At 40.3% G+C, this 23469-nt stretch overlaps 1 protein-coding gene across 6 annotated transcripts in view; it reads left to right on the top strand.

The window, feature by feature from the left end:
• LYST (lysosomal trafficking regulator) overlaps positions 1-23469 on the top strand; it is a 205077-nt gene that overhangs the window by 101565 nt on the left and 80043 nt on the right. For all 6 annotated transcript variants that reach the window (XM_074373251.1, XM_074373253.1, XM_074373254.1 and 3 more), the window contains 9 exons: positions 4212-4321; positions 5683-6109; positions 9111-9255; positions 10227-10400; positions 13752-13912; positions 14679-14869; positions 17286-17531; positions 19570-19743; positions 20657-20806. In XM_074373251.1, the coding sequence (XP_074229352.1) occupies positions 4212-4321; positions 5683-6109; positions 9111-9255; positions 10227-10400; positions 13752-13912; positions 14679-14869; positions 17286-17531; positions 19570-19743; positions 20657-20806 (1778 nt within the window). The remainder of the gene's footprint in view (positions 1-4211; positions 4322-5682; positions 6110-9110; positions 9256-10226; positions 10401-13751; positions 13913-14678; positions 14870-17285; positions 17532-19569; positions 19744-20656; positions 20807-23469) is intronic.

The raw sequence follows: 23469 nt of genomic DNA, 5'->3' as shown, positions 1-23469 counted from the left end.
GTCCATAGTTTATTCACGTTGCCTTAGTGTTTACCTGATATCCTTTTTCTATTTAAGCAGATCTTATCCAGGACACACATTGTGTTCAGTTGTCATGTCTCCTCAGATTTCTCTTGACTGTGACAACGTCTTAGACTTTCCTTGTTTGATGACCTTCAGAGTCTTGGGGAGGACTGATCATACTGCAGAACACCCCTCTTTGGGAATCTGTCTGATGTTTTTCTCATTATGGTGTCTCGCTGTGGTTTTGGTTTTCATTTCCGTAACGATTAGTGATGTTGAGCATCTTTTCATGTACTTATCCGCCATTTGTGTATCTACTTTGGAGAAATGTCTATTCAGATCCTTTATCCTTTTTAAAGTCAAAGTGTTTCTTTTGTTGTTGTTGAGTTTTAGGAGTTCTTTATGTATTTGGGGTATTAATCCCTCATCAAGTTATGATTTGCAAATATTCTTTCCCATTCTGTGGGTTGCCATTTTACTCTGTTGATAGAGTCCTTTGATACACAAAAGTTTTAAATTTTGATGAAGTTTGTGTATTGCTTAATTTTGTTGCCTGTACCTTTAGTGTTATATCCACGAAATCACTACCAAATCCAATGTCATGAAGCTTTTCTCCTGAGTTTTCTTCTAAGAGTTTTTACAATTTTAGGTCTTTGATTCATCTTGAGTTCATTTTTTATATGGTGTTAAGTAAGGATCCGCTTCATTGTTTTGCATGTGGATTTCCAATTTTCCCAGCATCATTTGTTGAAAAAACAATCTTTTCCCCCTTTTTCTTTGTCACCTTTGTCAAAAAGTCATGATTACACTGCAGTACGGCTTTTGGGAGTAAGGTCTATATAGAAGTAAAGTGCCATTTTCATCATGTCATATCAGGGGCACATACTTCCAGCACGACTGATGACTGTTACTGTGGACCTTGGTCGCCTGAATTGAGGACTGTTTGTTAGATTTCCTCCCTATAAAGTTACTCTTCTCCCTCCCTCCCTTTCTTTCTCTCTCTCTCTCTCTTTCTTTCTTTCTTTCTTTTCTTTTCTTTTCTTTCTTTTCTTTCTTTCTTTCTCCGTTCTTTCTTTCACTGAATAGTATTCCATTGTGTTTATCTGTCAGTTGAAGGACATTTAGACATTTTGGTTTCATTGTTTTTCTCTTATGAATGATGCTACTGTGAACACTCATGTACAAGTTTTTATTTGGATATATTTTCATTTCTTTGGGGTCATATGGTTACTTTAACCATTTGAGAAAGTGCCGGACTGGTTCCGGAGTGACTGCACCGTTTCACACCCCCGCAGCAGGACATGAAGGCTCTGCTCTCGTCACATCCTTGCCGATACTTACTTGTCTTGTTGATTGCATCCATCCTTGTGGGTGTGAAGTGATATCTCTTTGTGACTTTGGCTTGTTTTCCTGATGGCTAATGATATTAAGCATATTTTCATGTGCCAGTTGGCCATTTGTGTATCTTCATTGGATTTCTTTGGAGGAATTTCTATCCAGTCCTTCACTCATTTTAAAATTGGATGATTTGTGATTTTCATTATTGAGTTGTAAGAGTTTTTAATATATTCTAGATAAAAGCCCCTTGTCAAATACGTGGTTTGCAAATCCCTTCTCCCGTTGTTTGTCGTGTCTTCTCACTTTCTTGGTGGTGCACTTTGAGTTACGAATGTTTTGTTTTGTTGAAGTCCAGCTTACCTGCTTTTGCTTTTGTTGCCGTGCTTTTGGTATCACATCTAGGAAGGTCCAGCCTCTGTTCACAGATTTATTATTCTTAAGAATAATTTTCTCCTCTTCATGTTCTCTGCTCCCTTTTTCTTACATCTAATTATAATCCTGGGCCTTCTTGAACTGACATTGTGTATGTCTCCTCGCTCCTCACGTTGTCTGCGCTCTTCTGTGCTGTGTTCTGGGAGATCTCTTCAGTTCTCTTCCAACCTTTTATTTATTTTCTAAGGTTGGCAATTGCCTTTTGGTCTTTAAGAGCCCCTTCTTTTTCGGTTGCTTTCCAGTTGTCCCACTTTCACGGGAGGGTGGAATATCGTCACGTGTACGTGTACGTGTGCATGTGTCTGGGCATAGGAGTGGGCGTTTCACAGGGTTCTTCCCTCCCCTGAATTATCTCATTTCTTCTGCATTCAGTTTATCAATCTGTTTGTTTTTTATATCTTTGATTTTTTCTCTTCTGTATTGCTGATTCTTGAGAATTTTGTGAATCTTTTTTTGCCCATTTCTATTTAAGAAAGCTGTTGGAGGTTTCCCCAAGTCAACCTGTCTTTCTTTTTGACCTGCATTCTGTTGGGAAGCTCTGTGTGGGTGTGCCAGTGGGTGACAGGGGCTCCCCGAGTACCGTAACGAAGAGAGCTTTACTTTCTGGGGGACTTTAGGGCCACTGTTATCCATGTGGCATTTTGTGTACGTTAGAAACATCCACCCTCCTCACATAGGGCTTGGCTAGTGAAGAGTGTCTTCGTGCTCGGAAGGCATCCCCTCATCCAGGCAGCACAGCGCGATGCTCGGATGCAGGGCCTGGTGAGTGGCGTTCAGGTTTGAATTCTGTTCCCGCCTTTCCCCTTGATTAGGCGACTTGGCCCGTCTGCAGCCTTTCCAGCCATGCGTGGTAACCCTGGTGCTAACATCCCACCGCACATCTCAGCTTTTGCCTGGCCATCCATTCAGTTTCTTTAGAGAAGAGGTTTGGGGCATACAGGAAGAGGTGAGCTCTCTCTGCTCAGAATCCAGGAGAGAGGGAGGTGTTCACAGACAGACCTTTTATCAGTCCTGTGTCTGCAGCTCCCTTCTTACCGCCTCTCCACACTCTGGACAGACTGCTCTCCGTTCCTCTGAGCCCCTTGGTGATTCACAGGGACTGCAGGCTGCGGCCTTCTCTTCTATGCATCTGTTCTTCCATCTTCAGGAAGTATTTTTACATCTCTCACTTGGTGTGCTCCCTGTGTCTACTGCCTCCCCTATTTTTCTTCCCCTGTTACAGGTTTCTTCCTTTCTGTAGTTCTGTTCCTTTAGTTCAGTGACTTTTCCATAGTAGACAAAGGCAAATATATATATGTGTGTGTGTGTGTGTGTGTGTGTGTGTGTGTGTGTGTGTGTGTGTGTATTTCTGTTCCCACATTTTGAACTGGAACCTGTCAGTTTTGAACTGAAAAAAAAAAAATCCAAGCACATACACTTTATGTTGATCATGTACCTTCTTACTCTAAACCTTGAGCAGATTCCTGTAACTTACAGGATAAAGGGCATGCTATGCTGTGGTCTCATGGCAGGTGTCTTTCCAGGCATATGTGCTGTTACACTGCTGCATCATTTCCTCCACTTCTGCAGCAAATGTTGCTTAAATACAGCCTCTGTTCTCTGGTTTCACATCAGGAAATTTGTGTCATGTCCAAAATGCAGATAATACTTAATTTGTAGGATTTTTTTATTAGGATCAGCTGAGATAATGCATGTAAATGTACTTTGATCCCTGTAATGTATGCTACAAGTATTAGTTATTATTTTACTCTAAACATTTTTACAAATTGTGTGCTACCAGTTATATTTCATGCTAAACCCCTGAAAGAATACAGAAAGTGTTCAAACTAACAGTTTGTGATATTTAAATGTTTTCATAATCTTTAATATATCTACTTTTATTTATGTCATCTAATTTTGTATTCAGAAAGTTATAGTCATAAATTAAACATTTTCAAGATGAGGAAATAGCAGACTATTTCATGGTACCTAATAGTGTCAGCTTATTTAAGAAATACTGTATTAATGAGGGGGAAGGGTGTAGCTCAGTGGTAGAGTGCCGCCTTAGCGTGCACAAGGTCCTAGGTTCAATCTCCAGGGCCTCCATGAAAAAATAAACAAAACCTAATTATCTCCCCCCAGAAAGAAAAAAATAAAAAATAAATTAAAAAAAAAAAAGAAATACTGTATTAATGTACATTTCCTTAAGTAATATGTTTATTTTACTTGGAGCTAACCAGTGTTAAAGAAAATAATGTTGTTGTTTTTTGTTGATTACTTGGTCTGCATTTAATCATATTGCTATTTCTTTAGCAAATTTTTGGGTTATTAGATTATTTATAATCCATTTAAGATGTGGCAGTAGTATTTGATGTCTTTCAGCGAAATTGTTTATTCGGTCCCTTTAATTACTGTGTATTGGCTTTAAATTTTTTCCCCTCTCTCTTTCTCTAATTTAGCATGCCAGAGGGTACTGGTGGATCTTTTGATATCTTTGATGAGTTCAAGAACTTGTTCAGAAGAGCTAATCCTTCTTTTGAGAGTATTTCTGGAGAAATCTCCTTGTACAGTAAATATGCAATAATTTTACATTGTTTTCACTGATACTTAATAGAATGTTTTTTCATTATTTAGAAACCACTAAGCTCCCTCTTTTAATGTGGTGATTATTGTACGGTCAAGTCCACGTTGTTGTGTGTGAAGTTCTCAATTATTTTATCATTTGCACATGTTTTAACCATTTCACTTCTGTTCTGGCTAACTAGCCATGTTGTTAGGGTCATAGTCCCTTTACCCCTTCCCACCCCAAGTCTTTGTGCTTAAGAAATGCTAAATTTTAGTTACTAATGGTAACTTAATTATAACCATTTTGAGGATTGGCCATTCCTTTTAGAAAATGAACCACTCTTTACTCATCTTTTATCACTTCTCCATTGTGTAGCTTAATGACTGAGCATTCTTCGCTGAGAACCCCATTTATAATGAAATCTTGACTAGAATAATAAGCAAATAAAACGAAACCTGGGCGCACCTTGCTTCAAAGCAGAGTTGGGCGTTCCTGAGCCCCGCCCGTTCCACCCCCTCTGCAGCCTTGCGGACCTGAGGGAGCGCTGTGCAGCAGGAGGGCCAGACCTCCAGGACAGACGGTTGAGGGCGACTGTAATTTATGGAGTGTTTCTGTCCTGTTTTTCCGAGTTCTTCTCTCACTGTAATAATCAGCATTAGACGTTATTTTAGGCCGGGGTAGGGCATTGTACTAGGTTAATCTCCTCAGTCATTGCTTTTCCCTTTAATTAAAGGATCGTTTCTTCATCTCCTTTTGACATTCTACATTTCAGTTTCACCAAAAACTTGTAATCATAAATAAAACCTAAAAATCTTATTTTAGTTTACCAAACAGAGATGAAAGAAAATTCATTTGATTAGGGAAAAGTTATGTAAAATAAGCTGGAAAGTAACTGAGCTCTCTGTTTTATGAAGACAGTCATGGTATAAATACCATTCAGAAGTCTGGGGGATCTGCAGGGTCTCTGGTTCCAGCCCTTGTTTAAAAACAGACCAGAGAAGTGACTGTAGCCTACTCGGAAGTAAATTTCTTTCTTTGGTGGAGATGATCCGTGGTGTAATTGTGTTTGATTTCTCATACTTAAAACCAACTCGTAACTTTCAGGTTTATGCCATAAAAGCATCTAAATCTAAAACCAGTTAACCACAAGAGAGTATATATTTTCAGACAGAAATCTCTGTTTCATATTTCATCTTAACTACACACACAAAAAGAACATGTCAGTGATGTGGTAGACGGGGCGGTATTTAAATGGGCTGATATGTCTATGTGTGTTTGTATTTTCACTTATGACCTGACTTTCAAGATTATTATGTACTTTGTAAGATGGTTGTAAAGTTTTGTTTGGTTTTCTTTTTGTCTAGGAAATTCTCCTTCTGGGCATTCTGAAAATTGTTGAAAGTGACGTTACTATGAGTCCTTTGCAGTACCTGACCTTCCCTTTACTGCATACTCCGAATTTAAGCAACGGTGTTTCATCACAGAAGTGTGCTGGGGTTCTCAGCAGTAAGGCCATGGGGCTGTTGAGAAGGGCACGCATTTCACGGCGCAGGAGAGAGGCCGGCAGGGAGGGCTTTCCCCAGCAGCTGCTTTCCTCCTGGCACGTTGCCCCCATCCACCTGCCGCTGCTGGGGCAGAACTGCTGGCCGCACCTGGCGGAAGGCTTCAGCGTCTCACTGTGGTTTAACGTGGAGTGTCTCCACGAAGCAGTGAGCACTGCAGAGAAAGGGAAGAAGACAAAGAAAAGAAACAGATCCTTAATGCTACGCAGCAGCAGTGTGGAGGGAACAGGTATGGATGGCGTCGTGCGCTGCGCTGGGACTTGCCGACGGCAGCTTTGGTTGAGCACTGAGATGCGATGCTCTTACGCTCCACGCGTTCCTCACGGGAAGCCTTAGTAACGGCAGACAGCCTTGAAAAGTCCCCTTTCTCCTGCACTCTTGCCTTGTGTGGGGGTGCAGGTGAGGGTGACCACCAGCCCCACCTCCTCCCTCTTTCCTGGTCCCGCCACTGGGTTAAGGTGGCTCCTGACATTTGAAAAGGAAAGGATAAAACCCTACAGCCGCTTGTCTGTCCTCTGCTGCCTGGCGGCCAGCCCCTGGCAGTCCCCACCTTTCATCTCCTCTCCATCTGTAGCTCAGGCTCTCCTCCTCATGCTGTGTGTCACCTCTGTGCCCCTCTCCTTCCTGTCACAGGTTTACACGCATCAGCCATCCTCCAGAGTTAGGATAAGTTTCAGTCCAGTCCTTCCTACAGTGGATGGAATCACCACCATGCTGCTGTGAACCTGCTGTGCACAGTGAACGTGCTGGCTAAAGGCAGTTTCTGGTGGTGGGAAGTGAAGTGGGTAGGCCAATTCTTAGGATCCATGGGATGAGCAAGTGGCTGGACACGGCAGATGTTTAGGGGGTTGTGATTATAGGAGGCGCTGGCCTCAATGGCTCTTCATCCCACAAAGCTTGCACACCCACTGAGCTCCTCTCAGGACACGGGGCCTTCGCTAGTGTCTGGCTCCCAGGGGAGGTCCTCCACCACCGACCTAGAGCTGGAGAGGAAGACCTTAGCGGCAGTCAAGAGCGAAGGCTGGGAAATGCCACCTGATAGCCACAGCTGGAGCTCTGCTTCTGCGTTCCCCAGACATGTTCCCAAGTTACCAGCATAGCTTGCTTACGTACTCTGATGGGTTAGCCTAGGAAGCCAAACATTTTCAAAAACTTTAGCAGATAACTTGTAACGTGTCAGGTGGTTACATTTTTTTTTTAATTGAATTTTGCCACCTAAGAACTGACAGCTCTGAACGATATGCTTTCTGTGTTGCGTCACTTTGCTCAGGTCTTTCTATCTACTTTTTATTTTTTTCTTTAATGGAGGGACTCGGGATTGAACCCAGGACCTCATGCATGCTAAGCACGTGCGCTACGACTGAGCTCTACCCTCCCCCTCTATATATATTTTTAATCTTCACAGCAGTTCAGTCAAGTGAGTGCTCATACTGTCTGTATTTGCAGATGTTAGACCAGTTTATGTCTCTGGTAAGTGATGGAAAGGGATTTAAACCCACCTGTATTTAAACCCACTCCAGAGTTTAAATGTCACCACCACACCATACACTGCAGATCTCTCTCTCATGTTTTAAGTGGAAACAGTGATGATATAAAGCATTTCTTATAAAATGAATAAACATACACAATGACCTGAGAAAAGTATTGGGAACATTTAAAATATTTCTTATTGTAAAGGTATATTAAAAAATGTGTATTTCAGAAAGATGATTTTATATCGACATTTGAAAAGAACATTTAAAAGTAGTGTACATACAGAAATTTTTGAAGAGCGAGATGAAGAAAATATTACAGTGATAACACATCCTTTGCCACTAAACCAACTGTGGGCCAATGAGCAAGTTATTAACCTCAGCACCTCAATTCTGTCACCCTGAGAATGAGGATAATAATGTTTACCTCTCAAGATTCTCACGAGCACTAACTTAAGAAATATATAGGGGGAAGATATAGCTCAGTGGTAGAGCACGTGCTTAGCATGCACAAGGTGCTAGGTTCAATCCCCAAGACCTCCATTAAAGTAAATAATTTTTTTAAATAAATAAATAAACCTAAAAAAAGAGAAATATTTATAATATTACTACTCTGAGTTCCTGGGTACACACTGGGTTTTGTTCTAGCCTTTTATTAGTACAAGCTCAGGTTTGATATGGAAACATTTTTTATTTTTTATTTATTTTATTTTATTTTTTTGTGATTTAAGAACTTTATTTAGGATTAATCCATCATATGCTTAAGTCTGTTCTCATTTATTCACTAGGAAACACTTTTTAATATCACATCAGTTATGAGTTCTCTGTATATCTTATATCTTATATCTTATATCTTAGTCCTCAAAGTAATCAACGAATTTAACTCTTCTTTTAAAAGACTATTGCCAGGGGGTGATGTTCTTAAAAATTGGTGGCGGTTATACCTGTTGAAAAGTGGAGATCTTATACACATGCAGTCTGATAACGGATAGCGATTACCTTCTCTACAAGTCTGTACGCTTGGACCCGCGTTTTACATTTTGGTACATCTTAACTAAGGTAGCTTTACCTGAGGCCATGAATCACAGGAGTCTCAGGCAGAGGTGAGTATTCAGGCAGTGCTGGGTTTTAAGTGGTGAGAAAGGGGAGTCAGGATCAATAGCCAGATGGCCCAAAGCTAGAGCGTTTACCTTCGTTTACCTTAGAGAAACATGCTGGTTTCAGAACTACTTAGCAGTTATATTCAGAGACCACTCCTCAGGGAGTCTAAACAAAGAATATATTCAAACCACAATTTTTCTAAAAGGAATTTTAGTATGATCAATTTTTAAACTCATGCTATCATAATTACAGAGACTTTTGGTAGCACAAGGCATGTGACGAGTGTGCGCTCTCTGGGCCAGGGTCACAGGCCATGTCACAGTGGCCCCGTCTAATCAAAGAATCATGGCACAGATGGTAACAGGTCCCTGCAGTGACATCACCGCAGTCAGTTCATTCCCGCAGCTAGCCCTCAGCTATCACACATTTTAAAACACTTTAATTTTTAATGCAATCAGTTACTGTTTTCACTCCTCGTGCTTTTTTTTGGAGTTAACATCTAAACTTTGGAAATGTTGCTTGGACCAGGTCAGGTTCAGACATTCCAGGTAAATAGTTTACTACATGAACAACCATGCTTTATATTCTTTTAAAGTCACTTTTGCACTCAGTTTTTATCAGCTGCTTCACTGACCATTCTAACATCCTTTGTCATAGAGGACAACAGACCGGAAGGTGCAGAGTACACGAATCCTGGAGAAAGACTCCTAGAAGATGGCTGTGTTCATCTGATTTCACTGGGATCCAAAGCGCTGATGATCCAAGTGTGGGCTGATCCCCCCAGTGGCTCTTTTATCTTTCGGTAATGATTCTCCTCCACTCCCCACAAATAGGTCATGTATTTAAATAATTTATGTAAGAGACATAACTGTGACATCGGATAATAAAGATCATTAGAGCCGAAAGAAAATTCCTGTTAAAAGTGATACAGCTGTTCATATAATCTTTGTAACAATATATTATTCTATCTAAAAATCTGTAATTAAACTCTAAAATAGATTATGTTAATTTTCAACTGCATTTTAGATTAAATATTTACGGACCTCTTATCTATGGAAATATTCTATCAGATTGCAATGGTCTTAACGATGTTGTTGGTATCAGACCACTTTTTCATGCAGATTATATATTTAATAGTCATTATCTAATAAGCTTAGATTCTCCTTACTATCTTGCCTTTTTTCACCATCTCCTTTGTTAACCAGTATAGATACAATCTTCCATTTGTATTGGTATAAATAGTATGATGCTGTTTTTATAAAATTTTAAATAAATAAATATATTACTTGGGGATTTATGCTCTGTAAAAGTTACAAAGTGCTTTATGTAAATTATATCTTCATTCTCTCCATAATCCCTCAAAGTAGGTTAGACCAACAATATATCATAGCATCTAGACACTTATGTATAATACATATTAATTTTTGTATGAACCAGATATTAAACTGTAATTTCTAAAAGGGCAATGACTATATATGTAATAAGAAGAAAATTTTTTTTGCAAATTGAATTCTGAAAATTATTGCCCAAATTGTTAACACCAGCAAATGAGCCAAATCTATTTTTTAGTTCGTGAGGGAAAGTAACAGTGCAATGAAATAACTAAAGAAATTATGGTGTAAAAGAAAGACCTGCTGACTTTTCAGGTTGGTTTAAAAACAGAACTGCTTTTTAATTTCACTTAAATTTCTAACATTACATTTGTTATGCATGTTAAATACTGAGATCAGAAATTTCATGCTTTCAGCCTGTACCTTTTCTTTTTTTGTGTAGTGTGTGCATGGATTCAAATGATGATGTGAAAGCTGTTTTACTAGCGCAGGTTGAATCACAGGAGAATATTTTCCTCCCAAGCAAGTGGCAGCATTTAGTACTCACCTACTTACAGCAGCCCCAGGGAAAAAAGAACATCCATGGGAAAATCTCCACGTGGGTCTCGGGACAAAGGTAGGAAACACTTTTGGTAAATGCTTACTAACTTTAGTGACAATTTTAAGTTTACTTATTATTGTAGTTTCTGAAGAAGATTACAGAAAACTATAGATAAAATTCACTGTATAGTAATGTAGGAATCTTTGCCAAAGTTAGATATTTTTTCCTATTTACTGCTTTCATACAAAATCCATTTCCCACAGAAGTAATTGTTGAAAATTAATGTTTGGGTTTAGAGGAAATCTGAACATGTAGATGTTTATGCAGAATGTGTATTCCATCAGGGAACTGAACCTATAATTTAGTCCATCAGGCCTACATATTATAAAGGGAATCCTCAAGGAATTATTTAAATTAGGTGGCTAATAAAGCTAATACCTAAATTAAATCATAGGGTTTCAAAAGAAATTAGGATGACTAGAGAAAAATATAAGCCAATGTGACAGGTTATAAGATTAAGACAGAGCTCTCAGAATATACCAGGTGACAGATTTGGGTATTCTACTATATGATTTTCACAAACTAGGGGAACTGTGAGTCAGGTTCATAAGAAACATTTTGTGGAATGTCTTCATGTGAAATTTAACCCTGAGCTATAAGGTGTCCCGGATTTGTAAGAGGTGGGAAGTATTTCACCGAACAAAATGACGTCAGAGGGGCTACCAAATTGGAAACTAGTGTAGCAAGGAGCAGGCTGGCTGGAGTGACCAGTCTGAGCTGAGTCACGAGAAGGAGTGAACGGACTCAGTGAAGCTACATGCCAGCAGGCTTTGATCCAAGACGAGGAGCCCAGATTTCATCAGACAGACTGTAAAATATTACATGCCCGTCATGTTGCAGGCTTTCTGCCAGGGGCTTCGCATAACCCTCCAGCTCTCTCAGAAATCTCTCCAAGTAGGTTAGACCATGGAGATAGCATGTGCCCTTAGCACAAAGGTACCTGTTTTTTCATTTGTTCATCAAATATTTATTGAGGAATTACTGTGCGCCAAGCTCAGGCTATGTTAGGCCAGGGGGCGTGTAACCAAACTCCCAGTCCAGTGAGGAAGCAGATGCCAAGGATACACAGTGAAATGAGTGTATACAAATTATGACAAGTTCCGTGAAGGTAACAAATGGGTCCCGAGACAGGGAATATCAAGTTTGAGGCTACTTAAGATAGATACATCAGGGAAGACCTATCCAGGCACAGATTAAGCTGAGACCTGCGGGAGGAGGTGGGGCCTAGCCGGGTGGGCAGAGGAGAGGGCCTGGGGAACCAGGGGAAGGCAGGCCGGCACCGCCGCAGGGGAGGGGCTGCTGGAGGTACACTTGCCGCTGTCCGGCTGGGGGATGGCTTCAGGGCAGCCAGGCCACACTCTGTCCCGCAGGAAATAGAATCAAGGCTTCAGTTTTGATTTCTTCATCTAAAAAAATACATGAAAATATATCATTGAAGCTTGATTTCTACCTTCCGAATAAAGTATTTTCTGAGAAGTTCCGTCTTCACAACCACCTAAGCCTATGTGGCAGCTGCAGCCAAACCCGGGAGTTCGTCCCAGAACCCGAGTTAGAGCAGCTGGGCTTGGGCTGCGGCTGCAAGTGGACAGCTTTTCCCCAATGCACCCTCATTTCTTGAGCTCTTGGCGGCGCGCAGGCAGTGTGGTGAACACTCGACCCAGATGACCTCATATCGCCCTCCCAGCCGCTCTGGGCAGCAGGTGTACTTTACACGAGACGCAGCTGACACCCAGAGTGGGGACGGTGACTGACCCGAAGTCACGCCCACAGTAAGGAGGAGGACCTCTGAGACCCACCTAGAGTCCCGCCCAGGATGGAGCCCACGTTCCAACCCTGGGTGCTGCCGCCCCCAAGCTTCGGCGAATCGTGCCAGCCAACGAGACGCAGGAGTCATGAGCTAATCGTTGGGCGTTCTCAGGAGCGTCTGAGTGTCCCCTGGGCCAGTTCTGACGTGAGCATTGGCCCTTGGTTCCAGAGCACTCGCTTTTCACCCACCCACCTGCTTCCACACCACTTTGAAGGAATTTTTTGCCATTTGGTACAAGTTAATGATTTATCTTTTAATAGAGCAATGAGCAGGTGACCAAGGATGAATACATTATGCTGTTGATTTAAATTTGGCACGGTCTTTATCACTCTCCGACCTAGTAGAATAATTTCTACAAGTGGTACATTTTAAGAGGTCACTTTTAAAAATACAAAATGACACTGAAAAATAACTTCCTAGTAGTTTCTATTATTTTTTATTTAATGAACAGCACACAAATCTGGTAGGACTACATGGCACATCGTGGATCATATGAATTATTTTAGTATTTGTTGAACTCATCTTGCAATGTTTTCTTTACCCTTAAAAACTATTCAGAAAGCCACCAGGTGGCAGTACTGTTTCAGTCACAGCCACTTGGTTCAAGAAAGAGATGCCAGTACAGTAACAGAAGTTACCTCACGATAATGGATGTCAGTTATACCTCAGTTTTAAAAAGTTAGCTTACATCTTTTTTATTAAAAATATTCCTATTAAAATAGTTAAATTTATATGTTAAATATGAAACAGAAAGCCTTAGGGAAAGTTTTTAAATAAATATAACAAAATAGAATTTCTCACTAAGAGCTAACCATTTAGCTTATTCTGAGTCCTTTGTCTTATTTACAAACTTTGTCTTTGTAAGTTACCTTAATTTTCTTAGTATAGAGTTAAAACATTTATAAAAAGGGGGTAGAGCTTGTCACTCTGCAGTTTCAACTAGACCCCCCATCGTGTGTTCTCTTAGGAGAAAGCATTGCTTTACCTTTTCCTGCTCTGCCTTTTGTAAGGATTCCTGTACCTTTTTCCAGGAAGAAAAGCAGGAGACTAATCAACAGCTCTGTAATGACTTAGGCTGAAAAAACAAAATGCAAAGAAGCATTGGCATTTCATAGCCGTGTCAGGGCAAAGCCTGAAGAAGTGATTTTCTTTTCCTGTTTAGTTTTGAAGCCCTCATAGAGGACGTGAGAGTTTAGGACTCCGAGAGGGGAGACTTCTTGGTAAAATCAGGGAGGCGGGTAGAGTTGTATCTTAAACCAAGAAGGCGAATATGCAGAAGTCAGGAGACCAAGAAAACTTGCAGCAAAGTCGGGTCGCGCTTCCCGTGGCCTGATGTAGGGTCACCGGCATCTCGGTTCCGCTCCCTTCCTTGGGGCCTTTGCGCTGCCTGCACCTTGGACCAAGAGACAACAGAATCAGCCCTCCTCTCTCTCCCCATCACCAGCTATCTGATACTGACCGAGAAACCTGTCCAAGAATTCCCCAGTATTAAACATTCATACTTTTAAAAAGACTTAGTCCACGCTGAAGTGACTGATTTAACTTTGTTTTTAATGTAGGAAGCCTGATGTTACTTTGGATTTTATGCTTCCAAGAAAAACGAGTTTGTCATCTGACAGCAATAAAACGTTTTGCATGATCGGCCATTGTTCGCCATCCCAAGAAGAGTGTTTACAATTGGCTGGAAAATGGGACCTAGGAAATTTACTCCTCTTCAGTGGTATATTTTTTGCCTTCAAAGCATTCCAAATTTTTCTTTCAGTTAACAAGTATTAAACTAAGTAAATTATCCTGGACAGAACAGTAATCCCTGTTCCTGCACGTGGACTTAATGAGCACTATGTTTCCTAGATTCCGAGGTGTCCTCTTTGAATAGTTTAACATTTTTATAATCTAGATGTTGCTTATAGTTGACACACACATTTAAAGTAGAGACGCACATCTCACCCCTCCCCCACCCCCAGAGGAGACGCCTGTGGTAACCAGTTTTATGACCCATGACAGGTGAGCTTAGACTGGTTGTCTCTTCTATTTATGATTTTAGTATATTGCTTTAAAATACCAAATTTTAGGAGAAAAAGAAATACATGATTTTTAAAACTATATCTCTAAGCCTGGCCCATAGTAGCATTCAGACAGTGTTTATTGAATGGATGGATGGATGGAAAGAATAAAGAAACCAATCCACATTTCATTTTGAAAACAAATTTACTGAGGTATTTCCCAATTACTGGCGGAAAAAAGGCAAAACCAAACAAAAAACCTGCTTTCTAGCATCTATTTTTCAATTCATCTAATGTCTGTAGTTACCATAGGTTATTTGCTTATTACACTAATTTGGAAATTGAAGCTTTAGCAGTTTTGAAGATACAGTGAATGACTAAAAGAATCTAGCAAAAAAAACCACAACTCTGTGTTTCTTGCTTTTTATGAAAAATTTTGGTTGCCGTGTTTTAAGTAAGTAACTTTCTTTTTCTGCTGTTCAGGAGCTAAGCTTGGTTCACAAGAGGCATTTTATTTATATGCTTGTGGACCCAACCATACGTCTATAATGCCTTGTAAATATGGCAAACCTGTGAATGACTATTCCAAGTACATTAATAAGGAAATTTTGCGATGTGAAGAAATCAGAGAACTTTTTATGACCAACAAAGATGTGGACGTTGGTCTTTTAATTGTAAGTTTTCACTTTATAAGTTTTAACTTTTTAGTAACTTATTTATGTTTATTGAATATGTCATTAACAGTGAATTCGCTCTCTAAACTTTCTCTTTTTTGTTTCTCAGCATTTTCTTTCCTTAGAGATATTTTTTTAAATTGAAATACTTTGACCTCAGAATTTGTTTCCAGGTTTCAAATTTTTATCTCCTTTTTCTTGAAACTGTATTTCTATACTAAGTATCAGTTTAGTTTAGGTTAAACCTATTAATCATTCAAGAAAAATGTTTATGGTATAATGAAAACATAACACATGTTAGCATAAAAATGCTCATTATGTTTCCTTTCCATACTTATAAATAAATACTAAGTTTTTATTTATATTAATTTTAATTGCATATATTCAGAATTTAGACTATTCTCTAATATTGGTTACAACTAGGAATTTTGCTTTCAAATTATTGCTAGTGTTGCTTATATAAGACTCTCAGATCGCATTTATGCATTGTTCTAATATTTTGTTATACTAATATTCAGATTAGGGGCTTGTGATGGATACTTTCCATTATAGCAACTAGGAAACTGCCCTTCACCGTCTTAGAACATCCACTGAAAGCTGGTGGATCTGGCCGTGAAGCTATGTTCCTCCTGCTCCTGCTTTCTGATGAGGACCTGCAGTTATAGGTCCGAGAGATTTCTTACTTGAAGGACACTGCTGTTTGGGGGTGTATTTTGTTGTTGTTGTTGTTGTTGTTAATGAGGTGTATATTTCACAACCAAAATAAATTATGTTTTAAAGCTGTAACATTTGACTAAAGTAAAGGAGACGTTCTAGGTCAGTTACTTTGTAAAACGTGTAAGTCTTAAGTGGTATTAAATACATATCTGTGGTAAAATAGACATAGAACAGATACCTCTGGAATTTAACTAAAGATCTGATTCCAGGCACACGATCTTCTTCTCCCTAGAGAGCACTTAAAGTTGGGGGTGGGGGCATTTTGGCTGTCCACTCCTGCTGAGTGGGGGCTAGGGTTCTGAGTGTTCTCCAGTGCCTGGGTGATGGTGCACAGCCAAGAGTCAGCCCCCCGAAACGTCCCACCGTGGGCAGAACATGCTTTAGTGACATGGTTCTCAAACCTGAGTGCACGTCAGAGCCACACACAGATTGCTGGGCCAGAGTTCCCGGTTCAGTAGGTCTGCGTTTTTAACATATTTCCAGGTGCTGCTGCTCCTGTTTGGGAACCATGCATCAGGCATCTAAGTGTTTGTAGAGATAATGATTTTAACTCTCTAGTTTTTAGTTAATCCATTTGTTTTCACAAAAAAAATTCTTAATCCTTTTATTTTGCCTGAAAAGAATATAGGTTATGAGTCATGAAATTCAGCGGTCACAAATGAACATTATACAGGTTCTACGTGAAAACTCTTCTTAGAAAGCAGGTTTTTTTAAGGCTGACTTCCTAATTTGGGGTGAGGCATGAGTGGGCTGCCAGGCAGAGATGGCGCCCACCTGGCACGGCGCTGGGTCAGGTGCGGCTTGCTTCGGGTCATCAGGAGTTTTACCTGGCTTCTGGTGGAGACTGTCGCAGGTGTGCAGGCTCGTTTCACGCAGCGTTGTCACACGCAGTCAGCTGTGCAGCCAGCAGTCGGTGTGCAGAGATGCTCGGTGACGCCCGATGAAACTGTGCTTAAATCACCGCGGGCCGACAATGATCAAAGCCCAGGGCCCCCACTGGCTTCTGTGCGAGACCTGAATGCACAGGGCGTGGTTTCCCTGAGCCGCAGCTCCTGCAGCTGCCTCCGCTGAGAACACCTCAGAGTCCATTTTGCATTTAAAGTTGACCATAGTTCTTAAAGCAGTTAATAGAATACTTGACAGCCAGACTCTGATCAAAACTACGCCCTGTGTGGGAGCAATATTGAAAATTCTATTCAGTTTTAGTTGGGTATGCTAATAGTTTGGAATTTAATTCTGGTAGAATGATCTAGAGTCATGTTTAAATCAGTAGCCAGCCCATGAGCAAATTCAGGACGAAATACATTTGAATGCTTTGACGCAGAATTCCCATCTCACAGGGCTGTAAAGATTGGTTGTTATTTATAAACGCAGAGCACAGTGCCTGGTACGCAGTGAGTGTGGTATGTGACTTAGCTGTTGTTATTAGTTATTGTAGGTGTAATTTTATGTTTATTCTAAAATGATCAAAGCTGGAATGTTCTCAGCCGTGCCGTCGTTTACATGTATTGATCACTGCTGCATGGAACTGATCTTTCCCTTTGTGGGGAGACGTCTCTGTTTAGTGTAGTGTCTGTCTTTTTTAAAACAGAAGAAAAGATTTGTTGATTGTCTTTTCACTTTGAAATATTCATCTCCTTCTAGACAGCTTGCTGTTTAAACTTTGTTTAGTCACTGAAGGAAAGTATTTGTGTTTCAGGAAAGCCTTTCAGTTGTGTATACAACTTACTGTCCTGCTCAGTACACCATCTATGAGCCAGTCATTAGACTTAAAGGTCAAATGAAAACCCAGCTCTCTCAAAGACCCTTCAGCTCGAAAGAAGTTCACAGCATCTTATTAGAACCCCACCATCTGAAGACGCTCCGGCCCACTGAGTGTAAGACCGTTCAGGGCATTCTGCATGAGATCGGTGGAACTGGCATATTTGTTTTTCTCTTTGCGAGGGTAAGGATCACTGGTGATAGTTTCATCTAAAGAGAAGCTGCTTCTTTATTGTGAAATTTTAATATTTCTTTTTGATAACAAAGCTGTACATCAACTGTATTAAACCTTAAAGATTAAAAAAGTACATAGTGTTTATGGTTAGGATGTCATCAAGCTTTCTGCCACAGATAATTTTTTGATTAAAATTTCTTTTTAACTTATGAAGATTTTGGAAGTTTTCTGTTATCCAGATATATGGTTAGAACAATTAAGTGTTAAATGTACAAGACTTAAAATTGCCAATGGAGAAAAAAATGCATACTATAGTAAAAATATAGAAGAAACGTATTCTTTGAAATAAGGTTTGTGGAACTTGTTTTTCCCTTGAAGTTTGCAGAAGCATGGAACAAAGACAAAGGGCAACAAATAAGTACAAAAATAATTTATTCGGATTTGAGATGTTCTTTTTAAAAGGGAAGGAGAAATAAAAAGATTGACTCTTGTCATGGGTACTGTTTTAGAAACACTTGTTTAATTATCAGTTCTATTTGGTCGTCTGAGGGCAGGGGCAGTGTCCTTCCTGATGGAGAGCAGGCAGGCAGTAGCTCAGGGATTGCTACAATCCAAGCAGGGGTGCAGATGGGCCCACTTCGGTACAAATTGTTTCTGCTTCCTTGTGCTCTGTGTCCTTGTTTAATTAAAGCATTTCTGATCTTCTTTCAGCCTCAGAACTTTATCCTTAAGTGTAGCTTCTGCCACATTATCATGCTGTCTCCCTGGCTGGCTTTCTTCCTTTAATGGGACCACATTTGATTAATTTTGCAACGAGAGATGTCAGTGGTCGTTATTGGTGGTACTGTTCTTGTAAACATTTTGTGAGCATTTGACCCACCGTACTCTACGCTGTCTTTCTTTTCGTCCTCTTACTTTTTTAAACTTTTTTTTTGCATCTAGTATCTAGTTGAATAGATTTTACCCTAGTGTCTTAAAATTAAAAGCTTTTCATTTATCTTCTCGTCAGCATTTTGTGATTTACTTTTATAGCTTTGTATAATTTTAAAATGTATATCCTTGGTTTTTCCTCTTTCATCAAGTTATTGAATATACATGTGTTATGATCACTGTTACACAGTGACTACATGTGAGAGAAAATAGTTAATTTTTTATCTTGCATACACGTAGAATCTTACAAATAAGACTTTTAAAGGATATCTTTATACTTAAAAGCTTTGTTCAGTGTCCTTCCTCTCCTACAAAAATAAAATTTGGTCTCCTTAAAATCCTTACACACGTAGGCTGCCTTCTGAGCCTCATCTCCACCATCCAGCCAGAGCGGCAGCTGCAGCCCCCTGGATGGACCATGAGCCTCCGGGTTTAGCTGTTCCCCTCTCTCCTGACCGTGCCTCACCCCCAGCCCCTTTCACCCCCACCTCCTAGGCTGACACCCTCGTTCCAGGCCGTCTGCTCCATGCAGGCTCCCCAGCTCAAGCGGAGTGGAGTCAGACGCATTTGTGTGCTCTCCTGGCATTCATGTTGTCCCACTCTCCTTTGGCTTTTTGCATGAGAAGAAGGTGTGTATTTCTTACATGTAGTAGTTTCCAGAAAGCACTGGGGGACTTGAAGTACAAGGTACAGTCCATAGCTTTTATACAGACGTCTTCTCTTTTGAGCAGACGGCAGGCCGCACTGGAGGCAGGTACATGCCTGCTACTTCATCTCCCACAGCACATAACACACAGCCTGTTTGTTGACTGACTGACTAATCATCAAAAATTTGAGGCATTTTGCTGACATTTCAGATCACTAATAAAATGCTACTGACTTCTAAGGTTATCAGTGTTATTTGAGTCAATTTATAGAATAATTAAGCGACAAAAAAACATGGAATTTATGTTCTTAGTTTCTTTACAGTTGTTAAATAATAACAAACAGTGTCAGCAATAAAAGACAAGCGTTCAAATGAAACTGATGGATTGATATTACATAATGATAGATAGACACGCAGGTTAAATTTTTTATCACAACAAATTAGAAAAAAATATATCTACTTTTTTTTTAGGTTGTGGAACTCAGTAGCTGTGAAGAAACTCAAGCATTAGCACTGAGAGTTATCCTCTCATTGATCAAGTGCAACCAACAGAGAATACGTGAATTAGAGAATTGCGATGGGCTTTCCATGATTCACCAGGTGCTGGTCAAACAGAAGTGCGTTGTTGGCTTTCACATGTTAAAGGTGTGTTCTCATAAAGTTGATTTTCACTGTATACGAAAATAGTTTCATACACAGTGGTACTTACCGCTTCAGTGAAGTCTCCAGTAGAGTTTTGTGTTTCAGTTATTCCTGAAGAAAATGAAGGAAACCCGGTAGTATGTATTTAATCAAATGAAGGCTCTTCTGGGTCTTTTTCATCATTTAAACAATTACATTTCAATTTCCTTTAAAACATTTTAGAAGACTAAAAGAAGAAATGAAACTTAGAGATTTTAGGTCTTCAAGAGCCAGCGGTGTCTCCTCGGCTGGCCCCTCGTTCTGTAGGTCAGTGAAATTGAGACCCACGGAGACACTGCTGTTGGCTTCAGCTCCCGCAGTCGTGGAAGAGAACGCAGTTCCCCAGATACCTGGTGCTGTCCCAGTCCCGTTAGGCAGTGCTGCTACAGAGCTAGGTTCCTAAAGCCATATTGTGTTAGCTTTTATTACGACCCAGCAGTCATCATATGTTTAAGTACCTTTCTAACTTAACGCGTTTGGTGACAGTGTGGAAGTGTCTGTCTCTGAAGGTATGAGGATGAAGGCGAAGACCTCGCCTCCTCTCGTGCTCCTGCACCCCTGCCCTTCAGGCTGTCAAGATACTTATATTTATGGCATGAATACTTTTTGAAAAAATTTTAAAAATAAAAATAGGATGTGGTTTATCTTACCCCATATTTGAAATTAAATAATCATTTATAAGTATTTGAAATTTCAGGGTTTTCTAAGTATTTGAATTGTGTTGCAAAACAAATTAAAGCTACTTTGTGAGATGTTGTCATTCACTAGTTTTCCTTTGAATTTTATGTTGTGACTGTGACGATTGAAAGCTGAATATTTCTGTTGTATTTTTGGACTGATTATTCACGCATCTTGTGTTAATGCCTTTTTCCCATAGACCCTTCTTGAAGGTTGCTGTGGTGAAGACATCATTCACATCAACGAGAATGGAGAATTTAAGTTGGATGCAGAGTCTAATGCTATCATCCAAGACACTAAAGTGCTGGAGGAGCTCCTGCTTGACTGGAAGATATGGAATAAGGCAGAGGCACGTGTTTTTTTTTTAACAGTGAAAAGCGCTTGTCATGGGTTTACCCCCTCAGCAGTCGGTGAGCATACGGTGCAGTGTCAGCTGTGTGCACGGCGTTGTGCAGGAGCTCCGCGGAACTTTTTCATCTTGCTTGACTGAAACTCTGCCTGTTGAACAGCAGCTCCCACGTCCCCTGCCCCTAGGCCCTGGCTACCCCGTCCTGCTTTCTGTTTCTGTGAGTTTGATCACACCAGATACTGCCCACTTGAGCAGGATGGTTCTGTTGTCTTTCTGTGACGAGCTTGCTGGCTTAGCCTCATGTCCCCCAGGTCCATCTGCGTTGTAGCGTGCCAGGAGAAGTCTGTCTTTTTTAAGACTGAATAGTGCCCCATTGGATGCATAGACAACAGTCTTCTTTTTATCTCCTCCTCCGTGGATGCACTTAGGTTGCTTCCACATCTTGGCTGTTGTGGATATTCTGCAGTGAACATGGATGTGCAGAGGTCTCTTCGAGATCCTATTTTCAGTTATTTTAGATGTATACCCAGAAGCACAATTGCTAAATCAGGTAGTAGTTCTATTTTTAATTTTTTGAGGAAAGTCCATACTGTTTTCCATAAGAGTGGCACCATTTTACAGTCCCATCAACACTGTGCAAGGGTTTCAATTTCTCTACTTTGTCGACAATAATTGTTATTTTTTCATAGAGGCTATTCTGTAGGGTTTGAGGCAAGAGCTTGTGGTTTTGATTTGCATTTCCCTGTTGATTAGGGATGAGTGTCTTTCCATGTACTTACTAATCTTTTCTGTGTCTTCTGTGGAGGGATATCTATTCAAGTCCTTTGACCTTTTTCAGTTGTGCTATTTGAGCTTTTGTTAGTGAATTGTGGGAGCTCTTTATATATTCTAGATATTGATCCCTTATCTGATACATGGTTTGCAGATATTTTCTCCTGTTCTGTAGGTTACCTTTTCACTCTGTTGATTGCTTCCTTTGCTGTACAGAGAGGCATGTACTTTTAAATATTCACTTATCATTCTTCTGGAGAACAGAACAAATTTACTACTACAGTGTAATGTTAGATGTAAATGGAATCTGGAGATTATTTTCTGTGCAAGGGTTTGAACAGCCATGGGTAACGCTGAGCTGGAGGGTCAGCACCAGAACTGGGCTGCTGGGAAGAGCTAGAGCTGATCTTCGGCTGGAGAACCTGGGGCTCATTCGAAGGGGACTTGCCTTTAACATAAGCTCTGAAACGGGATCCTGCCGGGAGTGTGGAGAGTCGGACCAACCAGAGGGAAATGGACACACTTCTGAGGAGGGGTGCCATGTTGCTGGGGAGTCATAGAGGGGCCAGTACTCAGGGCAAGGCTGTGAAGTCCTGGCTTCACCGCAGGCAAAAGCTAAGGAGCCTGGCTTGGTCTTAGGTGCAGGCAAAGCATCTCCACAGCTGCATGGGTGGGGGCTCCTGGGGACGCAGCAGGGAATGGACTTAGGGCTGCTGCCTCTCCGCCCTGTGCGGAGCACGGTCTTCAGAGTGTGGTTCCTAGAGCCCCCTTAGCTCCAGGCCGGAGGAGGGCCTAGAGCTGCTTAGAGGGGACGGCGCTGTCATAAGCACAGCTAACTGAGGACCAATCCCAAGGGTATGTATGCCTTTAGAATTTTTTTAAAGTTGGTTATTTCCAAATTTGGCAACGCTTCCCCCTGATTTACTCATTATCAATGGTGAGTTGTGAAGCTGAAAGACACTTTTCTAATCTATGATTAATGAAAACAAATTTTGAACGTGCTAGAGGAAAGACAACTATTTTTCTATTCTCCCTATATAAAATTATTTTAGAAAATTACTGTTATATGAAGAAGCAGTCATAGAACATGCTGCCAGAAACACAGGGGAAGCTTCACAGAGCTGTTCAAGCAGCTCACTATTGCTTTTGCTGCATTTTGTGATATTTGTCAGTTTTTAAAACTTTCTATTTTGCTATGATTTCTTTTCTCATTCTGAATAAATACTTTCAGAATTTTAAAAATCCATATATGTGTATGTATAAAAATATACATAGGGCTGCAAGGAGAGAAACAAATGAACATGGACAGTATATGCAAACAAATTGGATCAAAGGCAGTGTAAATATAAACGTGTGTAAAAATATAAAATTATAGATTGGAAGATCAAATCTTTATTAAAAGTTGGACAGCTGTTTAACTTAGTATTTCCAAAGAGAAAATTTTCCAAAGAGCTAATTTGAGGTTGTTTAATTTAAAAACAAAACATTTTTTGTTGAATTTGAAAGCGATATGCACAAATACTTCTGTGGGCTTGAAATTAGATTTTCTTCCCTAATGATTTTTTTACCTGAGTTGTTTTGTTTCTTGTTTTGGGTGGTTTGTTTGCTTCGGCTCTATTCTCGTTTGCTCCTATTCTTCAGGCATAAATAAAGTTTTCATACTTGGGCTGCCCTGTCTCCCAGTTTTCATATGTCTTTCTTTTAGGGCACTTTGGCCCTGTCTTATGAAAAGAGAGGCCTTGGTTAGGACAGCATGATTGAGTCTGTGAACTCCTTGACCTTTCATTACACATTTCCATCAGACAAGGGCAGGAGAAACAGCAAGGCCTGCAACCCGAGCCAGTTAGTTTTGCTTTTTGTTAACAGCGTTGTTGAAAGATTATTTGCGGTGA

The sequence above is a fragment of the Camelus bactrianus genome, chromosome 11 (assembly GCF_048773025.1).
Source record: "Camelus bactrianus isolate YW-2024 breed Bactrian camel chromosome 11, ASM4877302v1, whole genome shotgun sequence".
In the NCBI taxonomy this organism is placed as follows: Eukaryota; Metazoa; Chordata; class Mammalia; order Artiodactyla; family Camelidae; genus Camelus; species Camelus bactrianus.
Note: the sequence above shows the minus strand (reverse complement) of the source record. Positions and strands in the feature narration are given on the sequence as shown.